The sequence below is a fragment of the Phascolarctos cinereus genome, unplaced genomic scaffold (genome assembly GCF_003287225.1).
Source record: "Phascolarctos cinereus isolate Bilbo 61053 unplaced genomic scaffold, phaCin_HiC Scaffold_5;HRSCAF=322, whole genome shotgun sequence".
In the NCBI taxonomy this organism is placed as follows: Eukaryota; Metazoa; Chordata; class Mammalia; order Diprotodontia; family Phascolarctidae; genus Phascolarctos; species Phascolarctos cinereus.
This window is the reverse complement of record NW_027555958.1, coordinates 129,571,074-129,597,806: the sequence shown is the minus strand read 5'-3', so window position 1 is coordinate 129,597,806 and position 26,733 is coordinate 129,571,074. Positions and strand designations below refer to the sequence as shown.

General features: G+C 37.0%; 1 protein-coding gene across 6 annotated transcripts in view; it reads right to left on the bottom strand.

Annotated features, from left to right (window-relative positions):
- Nucleotides 1-26,733, bottom strand: part of THEMIS (thymocyte selection associated) — a 203,592-nt gene that overhangs the window by 125,729 nt on the left and 51,130 nt on the right. For all 6 annotated transcript variants that reach the window (XM_078155156.1, XM_020987008.2, XM_020987005.2 and 3 more), the window contains exons 2-3: nt 18,534-18,692; nt 1,846-2,304 (exon numbers count right to left, since the gene is read on the bottom strand). In XM_078155156.1, the coding sequence (XP_078011282.1) occupies nt 1,846-2,304; nt 18,534-18,692 (618 nt within the window). The remainder of the gene's footprint in view (nt 1-1,845; nt 2,305-18,533; nt 18,693-26,733) is intronic.

Sequence of the window (26,733 nt, the reverse complement as noted above, 5' to 3'; positions counted from 1 at the left end):
TTATGAAGCGTTAGGCATTCTAGGTAGGGAGATGAACTGAAAACTTAGTCAGAACAGTGGAGGATTTTGTTCAGGAAACAATATGCAGTCTAGTTTGGTCAGAACACTGGGAGATGTGTAAAGCTAGAAATTAATTAGTCAGGAGGCCTGTATTAAGTACCTTCTGTATTCTAGGAACTGTGCTCCTTGAGAATGTATCTTGAGTATAAGGGTTGTTTCATTTTTTGTATTAATGTCCTCAGCACAGTCCCAGTGACTGACATATAGTGGATGCTTAACAACAACAACAAGCATTTACATTTTATATTTCAAATACAGGGTGGTGCCCCAGAAGTCTTCACTAAGACTTTCAGGCATGGGCATGCTGATAAGTTTTTAACACCTGGCTCTCCAGGGAGGGAAAATGTGATCAAGACACACTTTTAGGTTTAATCAACATTATTCACATTTTCTTCAATTTCTGAGGTGTAAACACTCAAACAAAAAGTTTCCAATTGGCTAGAGAGAATTAATTCTAGTTGGCTTCCACACATTCCTGCTTTTGGGACACTGTATCTTAGTAACAACTCTGAAACATGTGCTGTTATTATTACCATTTTAAAGATGTGGAAATTGAGGCAGAGTGAGATAAAAGTGACTTGTCTAGGGTCACACATCTAGTAAGTGACTGGGGTCAGACTTAAGCTCAGATCTTCCAGACCTCAGGTCCAGAGCTCTATCCATTGTGCCACCTAGCTGCCAATGTACGTTTGTTGATTGAATCGACTGATCAACTATGTGAGTTGCTGGTGATACAAAAGCAAAATAAAATAGCCCATGTTCTCAAGGAGATTATATCCTATCATGGAAAAAACATTTATATGTACACATAAATACAAAATATATACAGAGTACATTCTAGGCTGGGCAGCTAGGTGGCACAGTGGATAGAGTGCTGGGTCTGGAGTCAGGAAGATTCATTTTCATGAGTTCAAATCCACCCTCAGACATTTACTGGCTGTGTGACCCTGGGCAAGTCACTTAACCCTGTTTGCCTCAGTTCCTCAACTGTGAAAAATGAACTGGAGAAGGAAATGGCAAAGTACTTCACTATCTCCTCCAGGAAAACCCCAAATGGGGTCATGAAGAGTCAGACACAACTGAACAATAAATACTAGGTAATTTAGGTGGAGGGGACATGATAGTAGTTAAGTGTGTGGTGAATCTGGAAAAGTCTTACCTTATGTAGGTAATTTATCTATATATAAGTTAAGATACCTTATATAGGCAAGGTACTGTGACTGAGTTTTGAAGAAAGTCCGAGTTTCTAAGAGGCAGAGATAGGGATAGAGTGCTTTCTAGGCATGGGGGCAGTTTAAGCAAAGCCATATGGGGCCAGATTACGGAGTGATATGAAGAACAAACAAAAATGTTTCTCACCTAGTTGAATGTCCTCTCCAATGCAATCTCAACCTTTTGAATTCTCATCTGACCTTCTAGAACCAACTTAAATGATACCTCGTCCATGAGGTCTTCTCTAGTGCCTCAAATTTAAAAAATTCTCTTTCCCATTTCATACCTCAAAATAGTACTCTGTAGTTTTCCTTTCTACTTATCTAGATCTACTTTATATTGTGTATTATTCTGACCCCTCCATCAGACTGTAATCAGTGAATGCATAGAACCATTTCTTATATATCTGTTATATATCTTTCCCCACGTTAAGCATGGTACTCTGCATACTTTGAATTGTTTTTTTTCCATAGTAATTCACTTCTAAATCATAGTTCATCCTAGATACTGCTTAGTAGCACTGATGTACATTGTGTCCAAGTTTATAGGACATTAACCTCAGCAAATACTTACATTTCATCACTGCTTGTATTTCATAGATGGGTGTGAGACTAAGCAAGCCATCAAAATCCTTAGGTAGTGGATAAATGGAGTTCCACTTATTGGAAATATCTGTAAATTTCACAATCCGTTTCCTGCTCTTGGGAATCTTCCACTCTGCAATCTCTTTTAGGGTGTACATGTGTTCATCTTCACACTCATAGAACTCTCCTTCTTGCGACAATGGTATGGTAAATGAATGATTCTGATTGTCCCTTACCACTCCACAGTTCACCATCATTTCCCCATTGATCTCTTCGATGGAGTTGAGCATGATGGGTTCACCAGGGCTGATGGTGAGATTCCCCAAGTTTATATCCTTCTGATGGTAGAAGCAAGGGTGACTTAGCCGGTTTGGACCAATATAAACTGCTCTTGTAATGTCACCCATCGTATGATATGGTATTCTATCAGTCATAATCTTGAAAAGACCTAAGAACAGAGGAGAGTGAATTAAAGAGATATACCAAGGAAATGCATGTAAAGTAATAATAGATGGGGTAAACTCATAGATGTATCCAATAAAATCTAGAACCTACATTTTAAATGGACTATCTGTCTACAATAGCTCCCTGGGTAAAAGTGAGGATAAAATGAGATCAAATTTGCAAACCTTAAAGCACTATATACATGCTTGGTATTATTATTAGCTATTACTCAATAGTTCTTTTTATAACCTTTAGTTACACATCTTCTGTTGTTGTAGAATGGCGGTAGTTGGAATCATTTCCTCACTTTCCTTTTCTATATAACCTCTACTCCACTGTTTCTTTACTATACGAAATTTAATTTATCATGACAAATCTCCAAAGGTACCCCATATTTAAATATTCCACTATTCTTTCATTTTTGTTGCTGTTAATTTGTTTCATGTTTACAGTTTATAAACTATTAAGGAAATAAAACTGTTAAAGTGTTCAATTATGCTGCTAATATAAGGATAATTATCATTAACATTAACATTTTTTTTGCCAATGTTCTCTAATCCAGTTTACAAAAAAACTCTACCTAGCAACACACATATTTTATAGACAATTTAAAAAGTGAAATCAAGTTAAAAAATTTATATGTGAGCTGATCTCTAACTTCTGTACAATAATCACCATCCTCCAGACAATAAGCCATGGTCTCTGTTTTAAGTAAAACAAAGGGGAGGGGAAAATAGTCTAAAACTACAGCTGGGAAGATTTCTGTTAGATACAAGGGTGAACTTCTTGATGATGTAGGTAGCCCAATGTGCCAACATAATTGCAGAAGTATTTTGTGGGATCTCTTGGTTATGTCTTTAAGGACTGGTTAAGTTGCAACTCGTAAGTCAAGGGTATTGAAGGCAGAAGATGGACTATACAGTATAGACTTGTTAAGTTTCTTTTGAAGCCTTTTAGTTCCAACTGAAAATTGTTTTAAAAAAAATCCACGTGAAGGGTTTTGTTTCAGGGGAGGAATGGGATTTTTTAAAAAAAAATAGGAAGAAGAAATATTTACTGTATAAATTTTCTTATTTTTTAGAATTTGCATCAAAGGAACACATATAACAACCCACTGGAGTATTTTCTATGTATTCTCCACTAGAAGGGTAAATGGACTGATAAACATGTTGGGGGGGGAGGGTGTTTTTATGCTTTTTTAAATAGTACAATTTAGGGGCAGCTAGATGGCACAGTGGATACAGCACCAGCCCTGGAGTCAGGAAGATCTGAGCTTAAATCTGGCCTCAGACACTAACTGTGTGATCCTAGGCAAGTTACTTAACCCCTATTGCCTTAAAAAAAAAGAAAGAAATCAAGAAAATAATAATACAATTTATTTATGCCTTTTATTATTACATCACAGTCATTTCTAAATATCCTGCTTTCTCCTATAATCCTGTGAGTCTTCCCTTCTCACCAAGAGATAAACAATCAACTCTCAAAGAAACTATCTGCCAGTTTACACATTATTCCATCTCCCCATGCCCCCAAATATTCAACAAAATGAGAGAGGCATATTTCCTCATCTCTTCTCTTTGACCATTTACACATACTATGACATCACTTCAGTATTGTTTTCACTTACAGTAATAATTATATTTTGTATATTATTCTCCTGGTTCTGCATACTTCATACTGCACTGGTTCATACAAATCTTGCCACGTTTCTCTGAATTTCTCACATTTGTCATTTATTAAGGTCCAATAATTGTTCATTTGTGGTTTTTCATTTGTGTCTCATATTTCATGATATCATTTGGGGTATTCTTGGCAAAGATGAGTGAGTGGTTTGCCATTTCCTTCTCCAGCACATTTTACAGATGAGGAAACTGAGGTAAACAGGGTTAAGTGGCTTGCCCAGGGTCACATAGCTAGCACTTGTCTGAGGCCAAAATGGATTTCATGAAGATGAGTCTTCCTGACTCCAGGCCCAGCACTCTATCCACTGTACCACCTAGCTGCTCCCTGTAATATTCCATAATATTCATATAATCTCAATTTATTTAGATGTAAACAGATACCTCTCTAGTTTTGGGAGGAGGGGGTTGTTTTGTTTTAATATCACACAAAAAAGCATTGTTATGAATATTCTGGTATACATGGGATATAAAAAAGGAGGTATTAAAAGAATAGTTAGTTGTGCTTGATGAATTAGAGTCACCTAGCTGAGATGAAATATATCTTTGAGACCTGAAAAGAAAAACTAGCATAGATAATAACTGAGCTCCTGTTAGTAATATGTGAGGCAGCTTGTTGGGCCAATGGATGAAGAGCTGGGCCTTTAATCAGGAAGCCCTATGGCATGACTCTGTGTAAGTCACTTAACCTCTCTTTGCCTCAGTTTTTCTCAGCAAAATGGGGATAATAATGACATCTACCTCCTAGGGTTGTTGTGAGAATCAAATGAAAGAGCAATTATAAAGCACTTAGCACCGTGCTTGGCACATAGTAAGAGTTATATAAATTTTAGCTATTATTAGTCTACTTGAAAACAATGGAAACTGGGAGAGACCACAAGACTGGAGAAGGGTAAGTAGTATTGTTATTTAAAGAAAAAAAAGAAGAGTCTGCAAACTATAGCCTAGGGAGTTTGACTTTGAATCTTGGGAAAATTCTAGAATGGATCATTAAGAAGTGGTTGGCAAAGCTCTATACAGGAAAGCTGTGATTACAAAGAGCCAGCATGGCTTCATCAAGATCAAGTTATGTCAAGCTAACTAACCACAGGTTTGTCCTTCCTTCCTTCCTTCCTTCCTTCCTTCCTTCCTTCCTTCCTTCCTTCCTTCCTTCCTTCCTTCCTTCCTTCCTTCCTTCCTCCCTTCCTTCCTTCCTTTCTTTCCTCTTCCATTATTTCTACTTCTCCTTCTTCTTCTTTCTTCTCCTTAAAGGAGGACTACATAAGTAGAATATGGGCATGCTGTGGATATAGTTTATCTAGATTATGGCAAATATTTTGATAAAGTAGATCATATTATTGTAAACATATAATGATTGAGTAAATTAACCTAAAGTGAATGATGAGATGCTTAATCAATCAGTCTCAATCATAAGTTTTAGATAAAGTTAAAAAAAAAAACCTTTGAAAGCCATTAGACAAAGAGAAATTATGCCAGACAAGAAGTGTGTTTCAACTGGATGAGTGATTTCAGTATCCCTTCTGGGGTTTGTATGGAAGCAACAAGTTAGCTATAATCAGGGAATCCAAGCAAGTAGATAGCCACGAGAGAACTTTCCTATACACTGTTGAGGAGAAATTGTCTTGGGCAGTGGGGAAGGGGATGTTAAGGAAGAAGGAGCCCTTCACTTTAGTCTTACCCTAAATCTTACCTTTGACCATTTAACCAGAGAAGGACCTCTTGATCTTTGAGGATGCTTGACTTTCCATATTTTATTCAGTGTCTGAAGACTATCCTTGGATCAGCTGACTGAAATGTCTTCATTGGGAGGCAAGGACAGATCCTTGGCTCTATGAGGAGCCCAGAAAAGACATTACAATATGTCTAAAGAACACTTCTTGAGCACCCCACCAATAAGGGGAAAAGATTTCCAACAACAAGGAGCTGTGAGTTACTCTTTTACTACGTGTGCTATAAAAGCTAGTCTACTTTCCCCTGGACTTTATATGTATTTGAGGAAGAATGTGTCATGCTTTTCCTGGGATGTTTCATAGCAATTACTCTTACTGTGTCACCTTAGTAAATATTCCTTTCTAAAAGCTACTTGAACAATCCTCAATTGATAATCTTGGCAGGAATCCACAGACATGCCATCTAAGAGCCTAGGAGGAAGAATAATTTCAACTGGGTTTGAGTTGACAGACAAGAGTTATCCATTTCCATTCTTTTTTACACTGGTGGGGATTCAAACTGATGGCATTAGAGAATCACTTCCAACTCTTCAGGAGTACCCCTAAAACTCTGAGTGGAAAATGTAGCCTTGCTCTGGGACCAGTGCTCATTTGTGAGACTAAGAGGTGGGGAAAGGATACTCTGATCTTATATGGGAGAAGATAAAGACACATGGACTAATCAATAATACTTTTGGAAAAGATAGGGAGGTAAAGAATGATCAACATTAGTAGATTAATTCAGACTTAAGAGACTCAAAGAATACTTATAAAAGGTTTGATGTTAATGTGTCAGAAAATCTCCAGTACAGAACCTCAAAAATCTGGTGCTATTTAACATTTTTATCAATGACTTGAATTTTAAAAGTTCATGAAATTTGTAGATGGCACAAAGCTTGGAAAGATAACTAATGCACTGGATGACTGAGTCAGGATTGGAAAAGATTTTGACAGGCCAAAGCATTGGACTGAATCCAATAGTATGAAATTTTAAAAGGAAAAATATGAAGTCCTATACTTGGGCACCAAAAAAAAATCAACTTCATATATTCAATTCAATTCAACAAATATTTAAGTACCTACTATGCACTGTGTGAAGGTACTGTGCAGCTACTGCTTGAAGTGATGGAAATACAAATGTGAAAGAGAAAGATAATCCCTGCATCAAGGATTTTATAATCTAGTGAAGAATAACACAAAAGGAATCTAAATAAGGGAGAAGGGGCATCAGAGGTTATCTATCAGGGACGTGATGGAAACCAAATAGAACTGCTGATGGAAAATGGAGAGTTACCTGCAAAGTTCTGAGCCCTCTATAATGGAGGGTTATGGGATGAGTTAACTGAGAAAGTCCAGAAGTTGATGAGTATTTAAAAATCTGCATGGTGATGAGATTTCAGGTGATGAGATTTCAGGTGATCAGCTTATCCGAGAGGAAGTCTGATGTTCCATGGAGTGCAGAGCTGCTGATGGAAAATGGATAATTGCACCTACCTAATAGGTTAACTAGCAGTTGTTCTAAAATAAAATAAAATAAAAAGATCTGAGGATTTTTAATGGCTACAAGCCCAAGACGATTTTGCAGTGGATTATAACAGCCAAAAATATAATGGTGTAATATAATCTTGGCTGCACTAGGAGGACCATAACTTTCAGGAATTAGGGAAGTCATAGTGCCACTGTACTCAGTCTTCATCAGACTTCATCTAGAGTACTGTGCTCAGTTTAGGGTAGCATAGTTTAATGACAATACTGGTAAATTGGAGGGTGTCCAAAAGTGGGCAACTAGGACTCTGAAGGGACTTGAGTTTGTGTTGTATGAGGATTAGTTGGAGAAACTGGGTATGTTTTAGCCTGAAGAAGAGTAGACTCATAGAAGGTGGGATATCTGTGTTCAAGCATTCAAACTGATACATAGAGGACAGATTAGTCTGCTTCCATTTGCCACCACATAGAACCAAGAGTGAGATGTGGAAGTTGCAAAGAGACAAATTTAAGAATTATATATATATATATATATATATATATATATATATATATATATATATAAAAATTCCCAACAATCAGAACTGTCCAAAGTGTAGTGGGCTGCCTTGAAAGGTGGTGGTTTCTCTCTCCTCAGAGGTTTTTAAACAGCATGGCTGACTACTTGTCAGGTATGTTATAATGTGGCCTGCTTTTATGTATGGGTTGGAATAGACAACAGCTGTCATCCATTACACCTCTCAAATGCTTTGATTCTGATTCTCTGATCTTTCTATCTTTAATTCTTTTTTAGGTATATGCTGATTGTTTTTTAAATAATTTATTTTTTCCCCAATTACATGGAAAAATAATTTTAACTTTTTTTTTCATTTTGAATTCCAAGTTCTCTCCTCCCTCCCTCTCTCCCCTCCCTGAAAGGTTAAGCAATCTGATATAGGTTATACGTGTGTAATCATGTGAAACATATTTTTAGTCATTTTCTGGAAGAAAAGTGAAACCAAGGAAGAGAGAGAGAGAGACAGACAAAAGGAAGGAAGGAAAGAAGGAAGATAGAAAATAAGGGAGGAAAGAATATAGGAAAGAAGGAAGGAAGATAGGAAGGAAGGAAAGAAAGAAGGAAAGGAAGGAGAATAGGAGGGAGGAAGGAAGTCTGCATTCAGAGTTCATTAGTTCTTTCTCTGGAGGGAAACAGCATTTTTTGTCATGAGTCCTTTGAGATTGTCTTGGATCATTGTATTGCTGAAAATAGCCAAGTCATTCACAGTTGTTCATTGTACAATATTGCTGTTACTGTGTGCAATATTTTCCTGATCCTGCCTACTTCACTCTGAATCAGTTCATGTAAGTCTTTCCAGGTTGTTCTGAAATGATCTTTCTCATCATTTCTTATAGAACAATAGTATTCTGTTACAATCGTATATCACAACTTGTTCTTTAATCTCATTTCTGTGTATGGGAAAATTCATCTTTCAAAGCCTACAATCGTTAGCCTCTTAAATACAGTTCAACCAATTCTTGTAATAGTTGCCAAAGATCTACTTAAAATAATATAACAGGAAAGGATAAAAACTTGCATAAGTTGATTGATGATATGTAGAAGTCCCCCTGTGAATAAATTCTTGTTTTCAGGTAGGTGGGTTGGTTATGCTAAAGTAATTAGAAAACTCAGGATATTATAAAGTAGTATAACAAAGAAAAAGATTTAGCTGAGATGCCTTATTCCTTTAGCAGCATCATTATCTCAAAATAATTGCACCCTTTGGAGTTTTCTCCCTAGAAATCCACATTACAAGAAAAATGTTTCTATGGTTCTGTATATTTTTCCTTAGTATATGATTATGTGAACAGTTGAAAAAAATGAAGTGGGAGAACATAGCAGAAATGGTTGATTAACCTATCACTTCATGAGTTATAGAAACCAACAAAATATCCCATCTTAATAAAAAGCCACCAAGTGCCATATAACCTAGGGTAACCTTCCCCCACATCCTAGTACCACTAAAATAAAAGTCCATTTCCACCATGCTTGCAGGCAAATATCAAAAAAATGCCCAGTTAGGCCTAATAGTGCTAGATTTGACATCAATTTTGCTTCCATTTTTTTTTTGCAAAGAATGGGCAAAAATCTACATACTATTTTAGCCATAAAATATTCACTGAAAATTATTATAATTATTAGACAATTTGTTATCTTCACTAAGTAATATTTTAACATCAGAAAAATTATATTGATTTCTAGCTTTGTAGTTGTGGCATTTTTAGGGGGAAATGGTATCTTCTGAATTACAATAGTCATCATAGTTTCCTTCACTATATAAAAAAAGTAACTTAACAGAGAAAATACCTTAAAAGACTGTTGAAAATTACTCCGAAGGTGAATTGCTATTGATTTCTTTAATACTTCTGATGTTCTGTGCCCCTACTCAGAGCTAGGATTTGCTATTTTGTCCCTTCATTCCCAAACCCTAGTCTATTTTGTCTCCTCCCTCTTTTTCCCTTTCTCATTTAATTCCACACTCATCTGGGTGACTTGCATCTTATTTTCTATTTCTGGGTACTGCTCTTCTGAACTCTTTCCAAATTCTTCATATCACCCTTGTGATACACTGAAATAGATTTGATGTTGGAGTAAAAATTTTTGTCATACTCCTGACACTGACTGTATGACCTTGGGCAAATGTATTTAACCTCACAAGCCCTGAGTTTCCTCATCTGTAAAATGAGGGCATTAGATCAGGTAGTCTCTGAGGTATCTTCTAATTCCAGATGTATGTATGTATGTATGTATGTAGATGTACACATATGTATTTATACATATACACACATATACATATATATCTTAATTTTTACTAATCATTGGTAATATTATGCATTTTACCTTATGCATTTGAAAACATTCTGAGAAGAGCTACATAGGTTTTATCAAATTGTTAAAGCAGTGCATGGCTCCAAAAAAAAAAAGGTTAAGAATCCACAATCTTGAATAAGGTGAGGAAGTTAACTTGGTATATATAAGATTATTCTGGCCTAATGAACGTAACAGCAGAAGATACAAAGTGAAACTAGGGAATGGTGAAGAAGATGTATAAGTTTTCCTGATCAGGATACAAAAAGGAACAATTGTGGCAATGAAACAGTTACAAGCCAGCAAACCTCTGTATTCATGCTAAGCTTCCATTTCAGATGACACCTCTTCCATAAAGCTATAAAATTGTAAAGTGATTTGCAGATCTCAAAGCGCTACGTAACTACTAGCTATTGTTAGGGCTTTTCATGATTCCCAGAAATGATCTTCTTGGACCTCACATAACACTTTGTCTTCTACCTCTCTAATGCACTTCTCATGTATTATGATAAACAGGGTGTAGTTCTTGCTCCCTCTGTTGCTGTTTAGTTGTGTCTGACTCTGAATTTAGAGTTTTCTTGGCAAAGATACTGGAGTGATTTACCATTTCCTTATCCATCTCATTTTACTGAGGCAAATACTATTAAGTGACTTGCCCAAGGTCATACAACTAGTAAGTGTCTGAGGCTGGAAACACTCTATCTACTACACCACCTAGCTTCCTTTCCTACTCTTCCACTTGACTGTAAGTTCTAAGAGGACAGGGACTTAGCTTATCTGAACTTTGTATCCTTCCTACACAGGAGTCACTAAATGAGATATTCATATGTTGAGTTATACAAAACTGAAATCATTCGTTCTGAAGAAAAGACTTATGGGAAATTTAAGTACGATATTGAAGTATAAGAGATTCTTGTAGAGAAAGATGTGATGAGCTGATACCCCACCTTCAAAGGGAAAAAGAGAGAAAATGCACCATGGAAAATCTACCGTGCACTGCTTAGGATTGTTTCCCAATGGGGAAAATTGTTAAAGACTGAAAGGACTGACTCAGGGAGGCTATGCAGTTGTAAATATATCTTCAAAATTAGGTTAGAATTATACTGTATGAAATAGTTCAAATTGTATCTGCATAGAGGTAAAGAAATAGATTTGGTGCATAGGGCTTTTTGTGTAGTTTCTTTTTCTTTCTCCTTTTCTTACCTTCCTTCCTTCCTTCCTTCTTTCTTTCATACTCTGTGAATCCATGGACCAATAACTCTCTGAAACTTCCACCAAAATATTTTCTAAAATCCTGTCTGCTTAACATATGCATTCCCTTGAGAGCACAATGACGTGTGTGTAGTACTATAGACACTTAATAAATGGTTTTTATTAGTAATGATAACACAAGAATTCTTGGTTTTTCTGTTTAAGGGGTGTGCTTGAATGATAATTTATCCATAAAGCTGCCATCTGCAGTGATTTATATTTAAACACCTTTCTCCTCAAAAAAAGTAGACTAGAAATAAACATAAGATTACGTGCCCAGAAGATATTGGAACTGTGAACCCTAGTGAGGTCACCTCAGTTCCCTGTGACTTTTCTCTACATTCAAGAAGAGTAGCATCCTTTTACCAATCTGAGGATACTACCCTGCCCAAACATGAGAGAAGGAGACTATCTCCAAAAGGCTCTAGGGACCTCCTGAGATTTTGTATCTCAATCAAGGGAGCATCAGAGAACACCATAATAAAGAAGGGGGAGGGATGTCTAATGCTACCCCAAGGTGACAACTGGATTGGGGAATTCCCAGGAGAGGGGCACATCTGAACAGCTAATCTCTCCAGCTCCCAGCATGCTGAACTGTTCCAGGGATTAAATTGACAACAGAAGTCCCCTAGAGTGATTCAGAATCCATGCAGAAGAGAATCTAGGTTAGACCCAGTCCCCCAGTATGTCCACAAAATTTACATGACTGAAATGAGCTCCCTGGATTCCTGTCACGTGCCCTAGAATAGGGGGAGGGGAATAGCTAAGGAAAGGGGGGAGGGGGGAGGGAGAGAGGGAAATGACCCAACCTTCCACTTCTTCTGACCCCCTGCCCCATGCATTGCTTAGTATTTCACTATCACAATTCCATATCTATAATAAGCAGATTATAAAGCAAAACAAAAAGTGTCAGCAGATTTAAAATGTGAATGTTGATTTACCCAGTCTCATTATACTCAGCTGTATCAGCTCCTTGAAAGAAAAGAAATCACAAAATGCAAAGGAACTTCCCAGAGCTTCTGTCATTCATGGCTCTAAAAGGGGTTTTTTTGAAACCAATTTAGGGAGAACTCCACACTCCCCCTTATTTAAATGGTCTTAATTTTGCTAATGGAATGTCAGCAGAAAGAGTTGGGGAGCCATGTGGAGCTGAGATTGCTTTGCTCCAATATGGATGCTGCCTGCGAATTAAACCTACCTAAGTAGCCACCTGTTTAGGCTTACGATTATGGAAAGACCCATATGTTTCTCGCTCTACATATGGGAGGTAAATATTGAAAAAATTATTCTGGTGTGAAGGGTGAACAGCAGCAATTCTTCTTTTGCTGTCAACATATGCTGTGGTGTTTCCCCCTAATGTGGTGCCTTGCCTGACATATTTGCTGATGTTTACCATGCAGCGTTCCCCCCCCCCAAAATCTGTTATCCATGGTTATGCAAAACAATTAAAATCCATTCACATTAAATTCAAATTAGAAAACCATATCATTTTCCAACATAGCATAATAAAGTTTCCCTTTGAAACTGAGATTTTAAATAGATTTTGATTTGAATGCTGAACAAAGATGAACATGTCTACTGTTACCATCATCAACACAAAAACGACCTCTCCTTTTTCTTCCTAGGTCTTGAGAGATAATACAGAGCTTTGCACTTAGTTCTATAGCCCCTACAAAAGAATTGAAGCCTAGTGTGATCAGAGTTCAAATCTTGGGTTCAAATCTTGCCTTTGACACTTACTATGTGAGCCTAGTTAAGTCATGTAACTGCTCAGAGCCTCAGACAATTGTTGCTGTTGCTTTTGTTCAGTTGTTTGAGTTATGTCTGACTCTTTGTGACCCCTTTTGGCGGTTTCTTGACAAAGGTATAGAAGTGGTTTGCCATTTCCTTCTCCAGCTCATTTTACAGATGAAGAGGCAAACAAGGTTAAGTGACTTGCCCAGGGTCACATAGCTGGTAAAGGTAAGACCAGTTTGGAATTCAGGAAGATGTCTTAGCTCTATTCACTGCACCACCTAATTGCCTCCAATTTACAGACAATATCAATGTTTAAATAAATAACAATCCACTTTTCTAGGTCTAATCTGGAATTCAGGTTGGGTGGCTCCCACAGAGCTCCACAGGGAAGCCTGAATTTGGCAAGTAGGGGAGCAGATGCAAAGTAGTTAGAAAGATGGAAAGGCATAACAAAAAAGCTAGAGCAGTGGGGGTACTGGTGGCAGGCTCTGAAAGCAGCACACAGATGAGTGCCATTATTTTAGTTTGATTCAGGTTGGGGGGGACAAAAGAAGAAAACCAAACTCCCTGCCACTCCTGAAGGAATCATTTCTAGGGGACTGATGAAGAGAATTCCTCCATCCATTTGATAAGCCACAGGTTACTGAGGCTGCCTTTGGAGCTTTTGATTATGTGTCATAGATAGGTAGTTAGATAGAGATAGATAGACATACGTATATGTATATATGCATGTGTGTATGTGTGTGTATTAAAAACATATGTATGGATGCCCTGAGTATGCCTCTTGGCCATCCTGGAGGAAGAGTTACACCCATGTAGGCTGCTGCCAAATTAATTATTTGCCTCCCCTCCCCTTCACTATGGAATAGAATATCGTAGGAAGAGCCAATCCTTTGCATTGATATAAAGAGGAATGAACAGATCTCTGGGGAGCCATTTTCCCATCTTCCTTTCTTCTAGGCAGATGCTAGGACAGCAGAGATGAGAAAACCTAGCCAAGGGTTGCCTGGTGGCTGACTTGGCCCAAAAGCTTATTAAGGAGTTGAGGGGGGCTAATGCTGGGCCATGCACACCATACAGAGAGTTAGTTTCTCAATGTTTAGGCTCTGTCCTCAGTCTTGAGGAGGCCATGGGATAATCTGTTAGTGATATAGCAACTGTGAAGAAAGGAACCATATGGCAATTGGTGAGAGCTTCCAAGGGATGCCTTTCTATCTGCTCTAAGTTTGAGAGGACCTTGAGCTTCCTAAGCAGAGAAAGGGAGTTTCTAGGGCAGTCAATCCTAGATTATAGCATAGGAACCAAAGAAGGGAGATTCCTTGGACAGTTATCATCTTCAGGGGTTCCCTCATAATTAACTCCAAATTTAAAACTTCTGGGATCCAGTTGAGAAAGGGAAATTTTGGAGGGCAACAGTCCTGTCAGAGAGAAAAAAGGCATCATGAGTGAAGCTTTATATTTTGGAAGGAGGTGCTGCAAGGACCTAAAGATGAGCAAGTATCCTGAATTCCATACCTTATTGTTGTTTTTTCAAATGTGGGAAAAAGGATACCTCTCTGGCATTCACAAGAGGGTTTCCTTTCCAGGGGAGTCCAAACCATAGGATAGTGCTTTGCATTTGGGAAACTGACTATATCCCTACCAGTCTTGAAGTCAAGAAGCCCCTAGGCTCAAGTCCTGTCTTTGACACATAGTAGCTCTGAGACCATGGGCAGGTCATAGTAACTTCTGAGTCCCTGGCAACTTTCTAAGATGATAAATGAGACACTTGCCCATCTGCATCTGTTTGGGGAGTTTTCATAACCTGATAAAACCAAAGATCCCTACCCTGATGAAATCAAAAGTCCAGATTAGAATGCAAAAATAAGTTAATAAATAATTGACTGAATGAAAAAATGAGATATTTTAAATTAGCAAATTTGTTTCTATTAACTAATCCCATCCCTCACTTCTCTCTCTCCTGTGTGTGTGTGTGTGTGTGTCTGTCTGTCTGTCTGTCTGTCTGTCTGTCTCTCTCTCTCTCTGTATATATACACACATGTATATACAATATGTGTATGTATTTGGGCATGTGCGTGTATGCACATAAATACACATAAATGTTTTATGTTATAGGGATTCCTAGATGGCCACTGTTACCATCAAATTCTGTGGAAAAAAAAATATATATATACGTGTGTGTGTGTATACATATATATATATATGTTTATATATCCTCAAATACTTATTTGGGATGTAATTTATATTAATATGTATTTTATATGTCCCCAAAATACAGAGGTTTTATTTTTAAGAAAATGAAGATATTTGCAAGTTTCTTTTTAAAATAAATTCAATATTGTTTTCCATATGCAATTGAGATTCAAGCATCAAGAAGGAAGAGTATGGGAAAAAAATTAAGATAGATTTTTTTTAAGTCTGAAGATCTAATTGTAAAGGCTATAGACACCTAATAGGTAGATAATGATATAATGAATAATGTTTCGAAATAACATAGAGTGTGTTGTTCATCATTTTTTAACTGTAGTGGCATAAATATAGTTTGTATAATATTAAAACAAAACATTTACCTTCACCTAAATAAATCAACAGGAAAATGTTTTTTAAAAATACTTTTAGGGGCAGCTAGGTAGTACAGTGGATAGAGCACCGGCCTTGGAGTCAGGAGGACCTGAGTTCAAATCCAGCCTCAGACACATAATACTTACTAGCTGTGTGACCCTGGGCAAGTCACTTAACCCCATTGCCTAGCCCCCCAAAAAATACTTTTATATTAAAAGTTCACTGTTACTGTATGAATGGGAACAAAGAGTCATTTGCTTAGTTGATTTTTTTTTCCTTCAGTCAATTCAATGATTGTCTTAAGATAACAACTCTATAAAAGGGAAAATATCTCTCTTCAATCAAAATGACTGAAACCTTTTGGGATTGTATGGAAAATTCATTTATCTGGTAGGCATGTAATTTATATAAGAAGTAAAATTTCCATATACGTTATTTTCCATGAGTCATATGCCATCCTTATTTCATGATAATATTATAGAGCATTATTATTTTATATGGATTTTTCCATTCTGCCAAAGCCTGTTACATTTTGAAATCCCCTGGTGCAGATGTCTCTGGATGATCATAGGATCATAGATTTTAAAATGGAGAGAGCTCAGTCATTTAGTCTAACACTCTGAGGCCCTCTAAGGTAAAGTGACTTGCCCAAGGTCATAGTGATTAACTCCCTGAGGTAAGATTTGAAACCATGTCATTTGATTCTAAATACAGTATTCTTTTCCACTGCATCATGAGAATGTTGATGTTGACAAACAGCAATAAATACCCCTGATCAGGCTTTCCATTATACATAAGAAATACCGACATTTATTTAGTACTTTAAGGTTTATAAGGTGTTTTACATACATTCTCTCATTTGGGCCCCATCATACATCTGTGAGTACATACCACAGAAATGTGAGATGTGCAAATTTAGAGACATCTCCATCCCAAGTACTCATATGGAGTATTTACGTCTGACTTATGGTGGAGCCTTCTGAGATTGTACTGATCTAATTAGCCACAGTCTAATTAGACTTGATTTAAGTAACTTGACTTCACCATTAGTGATGTCATTTTGGTCCTCTTCGACAAAGGACAACAATCACCAACTTGCTATAGGTGTTATTATCTTGATTTTACAGATAAGGAAACTGAGACTTAGTAAAGTTAAATGATATGGTTACTTGGACACAGCAGCAATTTTTCAGGTATACATTCACACCTCAGAAATGGTCAAATACTACAAATCAGGTCTTAAGTTATTTTGTTAATTGTTTGCACTCAAGAAAGTGATAGGGAAAATGTCAATAACAGATTATGTTTATAAGTATATTGTGGGTAATTTTTTTTCCTGAAGAACTAGTTTTAAAACATTTACCAGCATACTCTTAGCACATAAGCAAGGGTCAGAGTCAGAATTTGAACCCAGGTCTTCCTGACTTCAAGTCCAGCACTCTTTGATTCAGTGTAATTTAACCCATAATACAATTTATCATTGTGAAGAAGAAGAAAAAAATGGCATAGTTTCTGTCCTGGAGGAGGATTTTCTCCACGTCTTTCCTAAACCGTGGCAAAAAAACCTGACAATAATACTACAAATATGGACTCATCAGAGCAGGTCATCCAGATCCTTACATTCCTGGAACTTTTGCTTCTCTTAGAGCATCCCAGGATCAAATGAGCTCTTTTGGTTGCTATGATACCTTGAGTTTATAGTTCACCAAAATTCCAAGATCTTTTTCTCAGATGAATTGCTATCTAACCATTCATTGCCCATGTTGTAATTTTTACAAGTTAAAGACCTTATAAGACTTTACATTTATCCCTACCGAATTTTGTCTTATTAGATTCAGCCTAATGCTTTAGATAGTCAATGTTGTTGATCCTAACTCTGCTATCCAGGGTGTTCATTACTCACCCCTTCCCCTCCACAAGCTTTGTTTCACCTGCAGATTTAATGAATAGTTATCTTTCTCTTTCCCCAGGAATACCCTAGAAATGAGTCAGATCTAGACTTTAAGTGATTCTCCTCAGAGCCCTGGAGTGTGGATGTAATGATCCAGAAAGTTTTAGAAAAAGAACCTCACCATTCTCTTTAGAGGCCAGGCTCCCTGACTTATTGAACCCAGTCTACATGCTTAAATTCACAGCCAGACAACCTTCTAGAAAGAGAGTGTGAACAGTATGTTGTACTACCAAGTAGCCTTCTTGGTATGAAGGCATTCTCCAATCTTATATCCATATAGCCCCTTTTCTCCCTTTAAGTCTGACTACTGCTAACTGCAAATATATTTTAAATGACTTCTCCAAGCATCAGCTAAAATCATGCAATAATACAAAGACAACAGGACAATTCAAAGGGATTTCTTGAGGAACAATAGGCCTTGTGAAAATGTTGGCAAACGTTAGCTATCATAACTGCTTTAACAGGAAACATACCTTCTGGTGGAACGATAGAAATCAATACATCTGTTTGAAAACACTGCTAGTTAAAAAGGAAATTGGCCTATGCTAGAAAGACACAATATAAATCCAACCTCTTACTATTATCATTATCAAACAAAATAGCTTTCATTCGAAAACTGTCTAACAACATAGATGTGGGCCTGAAGTTAAAGGGAAAAAAAATGTTCCTTGCAAAAAATCAGTCATTCAGACTTTTGAGTAAGGGAAGTTTAAGAGGAAGAAAGAGAAAATTTAAACCTCAAGATTTTCTATTGTTCTTTTAAATTGCTTGAACAGTATGGATTCCAAATCAAAATAAGCCAAGTTAATATGACATCTTAAAATAAAGATTTCTCAAGCATATATAAAGCAAAGCTATAAATGAGGTTGACAGATCATTTTCCCTAGAGTGGGAAAAATTGCTTCATTCCTGTTAACTGTGTGAATGCATTAAAAAATAACAACAAAAAACAACAACCCTACAGCTTCTCCAGTGAGGAGAGGTAATAGATCATATGATCTCAAGATACTGTACCTGGAAAATTTAAAGGCAGTTCAAATTTAGGAGAACATTGACCATCTTCATTTTCCTTGCAAGTGTGAGCCATGACCTTCTTTATTTTGAAACTGTTCACTTTAATCACTTCTCCAGTTGATAGAGAGCATTCGTTTCCAAACATTTCATAAATAGAACCTACAGGAGAAGAATAAAGACATTGTAAAGTGTCTCAAGTCCCCACTATCTTCATGAGGAAGATAAGAAGTCAATACCTTGTATATACAGTGTATCCTAAAAGACCTAGTGCAGTTTTCAGGTATCAAAACTTAAAGCTGCATCAAAATTTTTGGGATACCCTGTGTCATCATCATCATCAACATCAGTATTAATTAGTTCCTTTTAGTAATTGATGAAAATAAATTGTAAAAGGTTTGTTGATGCCTTTTGTTTTTTATACCACAGTAATTTCTCCTTGGGGTGGGTAGGTTGTTCAGTGATTAGAGTGATATTCCTTGAGTTCAAATCTGGCCTCAGATATTTACTAGCTGAGTGATCCTGGGCAAGTCATTTAACACTGTTTGCCTCAGTTTCCTTATCTGTTTGAGCTGGAGAAGGAAATGGCAAATATCTTCGTTAAGAAAACCCCAAATGGCATCATGAAGAGTCACACAAGACTGAAAACAACTGAACAAAAATTTCTCCTCATCTTCACCTCCCCACACAATAAACACCTCTAGTAATAAAGGGAAACATTTAAACAGGAAACTTTCCTTCTGGGGGGAAGGATAGAAATTGAAAAAGGATGGTTGAAAAGGAAATTAGCCTAAGCTAGAAAGATTCTGTACATAAATTCAGCCTCTTACTACTATCATTATCAAAACCACTTGATACCATATCCATAGTTTCCCACCTCTCTACTAATAAAAAGGAGGTATGTTTCATTATCAGTTCTTATGGGCCAGAACTATTCACAATTAGTAGATGTCAGCTGATTTCTTGCTATTGCTTACATTATTGTAGTCATTGTATATGTTGCATACAACAACATTGTATATGTCGTTCTCCCGGTTCTCCTTTCTTCACAATTCATCACTCATGCATACTTCTCCTTTCATACATATTGTATCACCTTTCCATTGCTAAAATGAATTTAATGTATTATTATTTAAATAATTTAAATTTAGATATTTTAAATTATTCAAAAATACATTTATCTAAAACCTTGATTGCTTGCCTAGCCTACTTCCCACAGCAGCTGCTTCAAATTTTCTCCCCTTTCCTCAAGCCTACAATAGCACTCTACCCTTCCACTGATGACTTTGCCTGGAACTTCATGGGGAAAAAAAATTGAGACTGTTTGTGGAGAGTTCCTCCTTCTCTCCTTCTTATTTTATATAACTAAGACATCTTCTCCCTATCTCCTCTTTCACTCTGATCTCAGCTAAAAAGGCAGACCTTCTTGCCAAAACTAATACCTTCTGTCTATGTAGTGCTTCCCACAGCCCACTTTTCTCTCTCCTTCTCTCTTATCTTCAATCTCTCCCTATGTACCAACTCTTTCTCAGTTTCCTACATACTCATATCTCCCCCAACCTTAAAAAAAACCTCACTTGATGTATCAACACTGCTAGTTATCATCCTGTATCTCTCCTCCCCACAGTGACTAAACTTGAAAAAGATATCTACACTAGATATCTCTACTTCTTTTCCTCTTATTCTCTTCTAAATCCTTTGTAACCTGGCTTCTGATTCCATCATTCAACTGAAACTCCAAAGTTACCAATGATTTTTAAATTTAAAAAAATTCAGTCACCTCTTCTGGATCCTGTTCCTTCTTGAGCTCTATGTAGCATTTAGCAAGTGAGTATTTGTATAGCAATTTAAGTTTTACAAAGCACTTTACAAATATCATTTCATTTTATCCTCAAAAACAAAAAAACCACCTGGGATGTAGGTGCCGCTATCATCCCCCTTTTATAGATGAGAAAACAGGGATAAATAGAAGTTGAGTGGTTTGCCCAGAATCATACAGTGACAGGATTTGAGCTCAGCTCTTCCTCACTCCATGTCTAGAAATCTATCCACTGGGCTACCAAGCTGCTTAGCATTTGATATTGTTGATTACCTTCTCCTTCTGCATATGCTCTTCTCACAAAGCTTTTGTGATGCTGCATTCCTGGATCTTTTCCTATCTGTCCAAACTGTTCTTTCTCAATTTCTTTTGATGCTTTTTCATCAACTGGTCTCTTTACTTCAAATCTCTTCCCAATTGAATACATCCTCCTCTAAGTAGCCAAGGTGATTTTTCTGAAGTTTAGGTCTCATCATGTGACCCTATGCTAAAGAACTAAACAATGGTTGTCTACTACCTCCAAGAGGAAACATAAGCTTCTCTGTTCAGCACTTAAAGTTGTTTACAACCTGGCCTCTTCCTACCTTTCTAGTCTTCTTACAACTTTCCTCCACAGGAGTGTATGGGGTGTCCAAGGAAGACTAGCATCTCTGGTATGAGGGCTTGCTGAGCCCTTTTCAAGGTTTCTCATCCACCTTTGGTGTCCACCTTCACTCAACTCTTACAGCATGTAGAATGGTCATGCCCAGGAAAAACTGTCTCGCCAGATGGGCTAAACCAAGTTGATGGTAACCAACAGACCTCAAACCCATTTAGTGAGTTAGAAGGATGTCTACCACCAAGCATATGAAGATTTTCCTTTGGAGAAATGGGCTGATAAGAAAAATTGTTTAATGGTCATGAAGGGAGCTGAAGCAGGCACTGGTGGAGCACTTAGAGCTTGGTCATACATTGAAGATGGCAAGATCATCCACTGCATCCCAGGCCACTGGATCATTATCATCATAATCACCTTAACTTTTGTTATGGCGATGACTCACTTAACTCCAATTCATGTGCAAGTCAAGACATCACTCTATGATATAACTGGTCCTCTTCGAAATGAAACAAAAATAACACAACTATCCTCCACACATTCTGTTCCAGCAATACAAGCTACATCTTGTGCCTGGAATGGCCTGCCCCATCACTTCTGCCTTTTAGATTCCTTGAGTCCCTTCAAGATTCAATTCATGTTCCTTTTTCTGCAGAAAAGCCTTCCCCTCTCAGAGTGCCTTCTATCAACTCAATATCTTGTATCTACCTACTTGTTTACATGCCTTTTCTTTCATTAGAATGTATGCTCCTTGAGAGCAGGGACTATCTTTTTGTCTTTCTTGGTATCGTGAGTTTTTAGTTCAGTGGCTGACACATAAGTACTTAATATTTTAAGAGCTTGTTGACTTAATTTGACTTGACTTGACCTAGAAGAATAATAGCTTCCTACTTTATCCAATAAGCAAAGCAAATGCTACTTTTCTAGTGGAAACTTTAGTTTATTTTTCTCAGTATCTTTTAGCTTGTGATACTGAGGTCAGGATGAAAACAAGTCATAGATTGTTGGAATTTTTCATTTATTTTTGCTATATTAGGTGATTAGGTTCATGGGATTCAACAATGATCTAAAAACTGGAGGGAGAGGGATCTAAGGACAGAAGGAAAAACAGATAGTCCTTTATTAAGAAAAGTAGTCTGATGCAATAGATATCACACTAGGCTAAAGATCAGAAAACCTAGGTACTATTCTTGGCTTTAGCTATTAGGCTGCAACCTAGACAAAACCACAACATCACTGAGCCTCAGTTTCTATAACTAGAAAACAGGAATAATAAAAGCCTTTCTAATTTTTTTATTTTGCTCACTTATTGTGAAAACTAAATATAGGTGTGTTCTATAAATATTTATATAAATTAAGATTTCATATTTAGGAAGCAAACAAGTGGTTAAATAGATGGTGTCTGGGAACATGATTTGATTTCCTGGAGTGTAGGAAATCTAGGCCAAGGTCAGACTTAGGCTGTGGCTGAAAATATAGGAATAATGATGACCTCTTTGCCAGGTATACATTATACCTAATGAGGACTGGTAAAAATACATTTGCTTCTTGTCTTTAAGCTGAAAAGAATGATGGATGAGAAACCTATTCATATGTATTATGAGGCTACTAACTGGCCCAGTGGACAGAGTAGTGGACCTGGAGTCAGGAAGATTTAAGTTCAAGTCTAGCTTGACTTTAGACATTTACAGCTAGTGATTTTGTGGGAAAGTCAGTTTCCTCATCAGTAAAATGAAGAAAATAATAGCATGTACCTCCCAGGGTTTTTGTGAGGGTAAAATGAGATTATTTTTATAATATAATTTACAAACTTTTAAGTGCTATACAAATATTATCTATTATTATTATTTTATGGTTATGATGTATCTATTTGTCAGGACATATGCCATAGAAAATATCAGACATAAGTGAACCAGTAATTCGGAAAAGATTATATTTTTAAAATGGCCATCAATAAAACCCATAGTCTCAGATATATATTAAAAAAGATTGAAGTATGGATAATAAGCAAGGTGAAGTAGAAATCCTAATGCAAAGGAATGAAACCAGCCTTTCCTAAGTTTTCACTCAAATTTGAAGGAGCATGGAAAAAACATGGAACTCTTGACTATAATGTGGTGGCTATGAGAAAGCGAATTTAAAAGGAACACTAAACATAAAAGAGATGGCAGAGTAGCATTGATTATTAATCAAATGTATTCATGGGTAGAAGACCAGGAACCAAATGAAGAAGCATCATGGAGAACATTTGAATGAGAATTGTTGCAAGGAGAACAAAAGGATATTATCATAGAAGCATACAACACACTACCAGGGCAAAAGAATTATCTATAGTTCATGAAACAGATGACAAAACTAGCATGAAGACAAGTTACAGTAACAAGAACTTCAATTATCTGGATATTTTCTGGATCTCTGTGTATCTTTGTATATGTCTGTGTCTTACTGTCTGTCTTTTTCTCTCTGTCCCTTACTTTCTCTCTGCCAAAAACAAATGAGTTAATATATTGTTTACTTGCTTTAGTGATAATTTCATTTGTGAAACTAAGAAAACAAAGGTGAATTATTCTTCTGGATCTGATTCTAATAAGGAAGAATAGATTTCTAGGGTAGAAAAAATGGAAATCTATCTTCAAATTCATGAGCAGGAAGAACACAGGGAGAAAATCTGTCATGAATGCTAGATTTAAGGAGAAAGGTTTTCAAAAGTCTCCGAGAAAGAATAGGAGCCTATGACTTAAAATTTTATGGGGCAGGTTAGTAGAAGGATGGAAAGAAATATGAAGACATAAAGGGACACACTTCCAATAAAGGGGAAAAGGCCAACTTTGATCAGAGAAGAGTGTTGGGAAGACAGTATTCTCCTCAATGAATTCAGATTTTTAAAGAACCATGTATAAAAGATGGAAGCCAAGGTAGATCATGGAGATTGAATACAAAAGAATAAATAATTCAGTTAGAATAGTGTGAGGAGCTTTAAAGCCCAAAATAACCTATTACGTTTGAAAATTAAGGTAAACTGAGAGAGAAGGTCCTGAGCATGATCAATTTATAAGTTAAGCTATCAATAATGAATAATTGGATCAATGGCCTCTTTCAATAACCAAAAACCCTGAGTGAGGGTTGACAGGGTCTTTTCAACCTCAGTGTATCTTCCTTCTGATTGGCCTGACATTACCTCCTTTGAACCTCCGGTAAGACAATCCTGATAGGTAGACATTTTAATAAGAAGATGCAATGAGTATCACCTCAGCTTCTCCCTTGTCAGAAAATGGAAATAGTCCTCAGATAATAGGATTAGTCTTCAGATAATGGGAGTAGTCTACAGCAGGTTTGGATGAATCATCTAGAATTTGGGTTGAGTGGGTGGTGAGTGAGGTTGCTGTAGTCCTTCCTTCTCAAAGAGGGCCAATGACAGGAGGGTGGGTGATGCTACAAAGGGGGATAATACCAGAGTGGAGACAGAAATTAAAATGACAGAATTGAGATCAAACTGATTGCAGGCTACCTGAGTAAAGGGTACAGGTAATTACAAGTCACAGAGCAGCTAGGTATTACAGGAAATAGAGTGCTAGTCAGGAGTCAGGAAGATTCATCTTCCAGAGTTCAAATCTGGCCTCAGATGCTTACTAGTTGTGTGACTCTAGGCAAGTTACTTAACCATGTTTGCCTCAAGTTTCCTCATCTGTAAAATGGCAAACCAATCCAGTATCTATGCCAAGAAAACCCCAAATCGGTCATGAAGAGTTGAAAACAACTGAAATAAATGAATAACAACAATTAAAGATAAAAGCTTGACCTTAAGTTTCTTCAGAATGTAGGTAAAGGGTGAAGTTACAAAGGTAAGGAGTTTAGACTTACAGTATGTGGGAGAGTATAAATTCTATGCCAGCTTGACTAAGTTTTAAAAATAGAATTAAAATAAATTTTCAGTTTTACAGAGCTAAAGATGGCAATTATTAAGAAAATAAAAATGTTTCTTTGCTTTGGGGTCAAGAAGGTCAATAAAAGATTCCTATCTTCCCTCCATTGCTTGAAGGGGATGTGACAGTGGTAGTGGATAGTGGAGAGGTCTTAACCACCTGTGGATCAAAAATTAAGCACAACTTCCTTAATCTTGTGTTAAGTACTAGCTCACCAATTAAAAGACCTTCTTGCCATGCTCCCTATCCCAATGACCCCTCCACAAGAACATCCTGTGTCATAACATCCATTCTGGGAGACATCAAAGGTTGCCTGATTTCAGGAATCAGCTTAGTCATGCAGGTCAAGGTATCTTACTGATCTAATCAGCCAGCTCTTGGGACATTCACTCCCAATCTCCTTTGGCCTGAAGCCTTCTCCCTCTTTGGTAGTTTAAGCCTATTTAAGCTTTGGCTTTTTGTTCCTTCTGGGAGTTTCCACCTCTGTGGATGGGGATCCTTTGCTGGTGAACTGAAAAAACCCCAAGACAGTTTAATATTCTGGGGTCTCATTATTCCTGTGTCACCTGCACTACTCATGATTTATTTTGCTTCTAGTTTCTCTAACAAGGATAATGAATTTCAGACTAGAAAAAAGAGATCAGGTGTAAGTTGGACTAGAAATCAGAGGTTCTCAAATTTATTTGACCTTTTAAAAAAAAATTACTCAGCATCCCACTGGAAATCTGCTTTCTTTAACCCTTAATTTTTTTTTTAAACTTGCACCATTTCAAAAAAATATAAAATATTTTTAAGAGACGCATCTTAAATTTAATAATTTATTATAAATGTGTGGTTATTTTCCTGCTTTGAAATTTTGATGATGCAATAGTGTATCATGTAACTTATAGACAAATAAAAACAAAGACAGTATTGTAAACAAATCACTACATATGTATTCCTGACAATGTATGCTAGACTTCCCAACAATGAGTGACATGAGCGCCTGCCAACACTTGCTCATTGAGACCTTTTGGCAGACTTGACCACTGATCACTTAGAACTTGCTTTTTATGTATTCATTTGGAAAATAATGTAATTACTACAACTTTAACACTGTTATATGAAATGTATATGAATGGTTTTTCCAAATTTTCTTGTCTTCTCTTCTTTCCTTATGCTTCCACCACCTTATTTTTATTCAGTGCCCCCCCATTGCACCCGAGGCTACTACTGGCCCCCTGGATCATGCCAGTACCTCCAGGGGGTAGTATTGCCCACTTTGGGAATTTATGGACTAGATGGTAGTCCTGCTTTACTCTAACTTGTTCAGAATCACAACCAGAGTATTACATTATGCTCTAGATGCCAAATTTTAGGAAAGAAAATAAACTTGAGAGTGTCTAGAGGAGAATTGCTAAGATAGGAATGGGGTTAGAGGTGATGCCACACTAGAATCAGGTGAAGGAATTGAGTTGTTGTTCTTCCTTCATTTTGGAAGAGGACCAAAAATATCACTGGATGATGTCTTGACTTGAGCATGAATGAGATTTTAAATAAGGCAGAGATGCACAAAGTCATAAGCCTCACTCTTGCAGTCATTGAAGTCCAGTGGCAAGGCAAAAGTCAGGATGACTGATGATGGCCTGAGATGCAGAGGATGACCTTGGTGTCTTCAATGTTTGACCAAGTTCAAAGCACTCCACAGTGCCTGCTTTAGTGGCCTTCATGGCCACCTAGAAACAAATTATTTTCATCCACCCATTCCTCCAAAGGAAGTTTTCACATGCTTGAGGTAGAATCTCCTAACTCATCCAACAGGTTCAAGGCCTGTCAATTACTCTCAACCTGGTTTAGCCCATCTACCAACAACTTTTTATTGGGGTG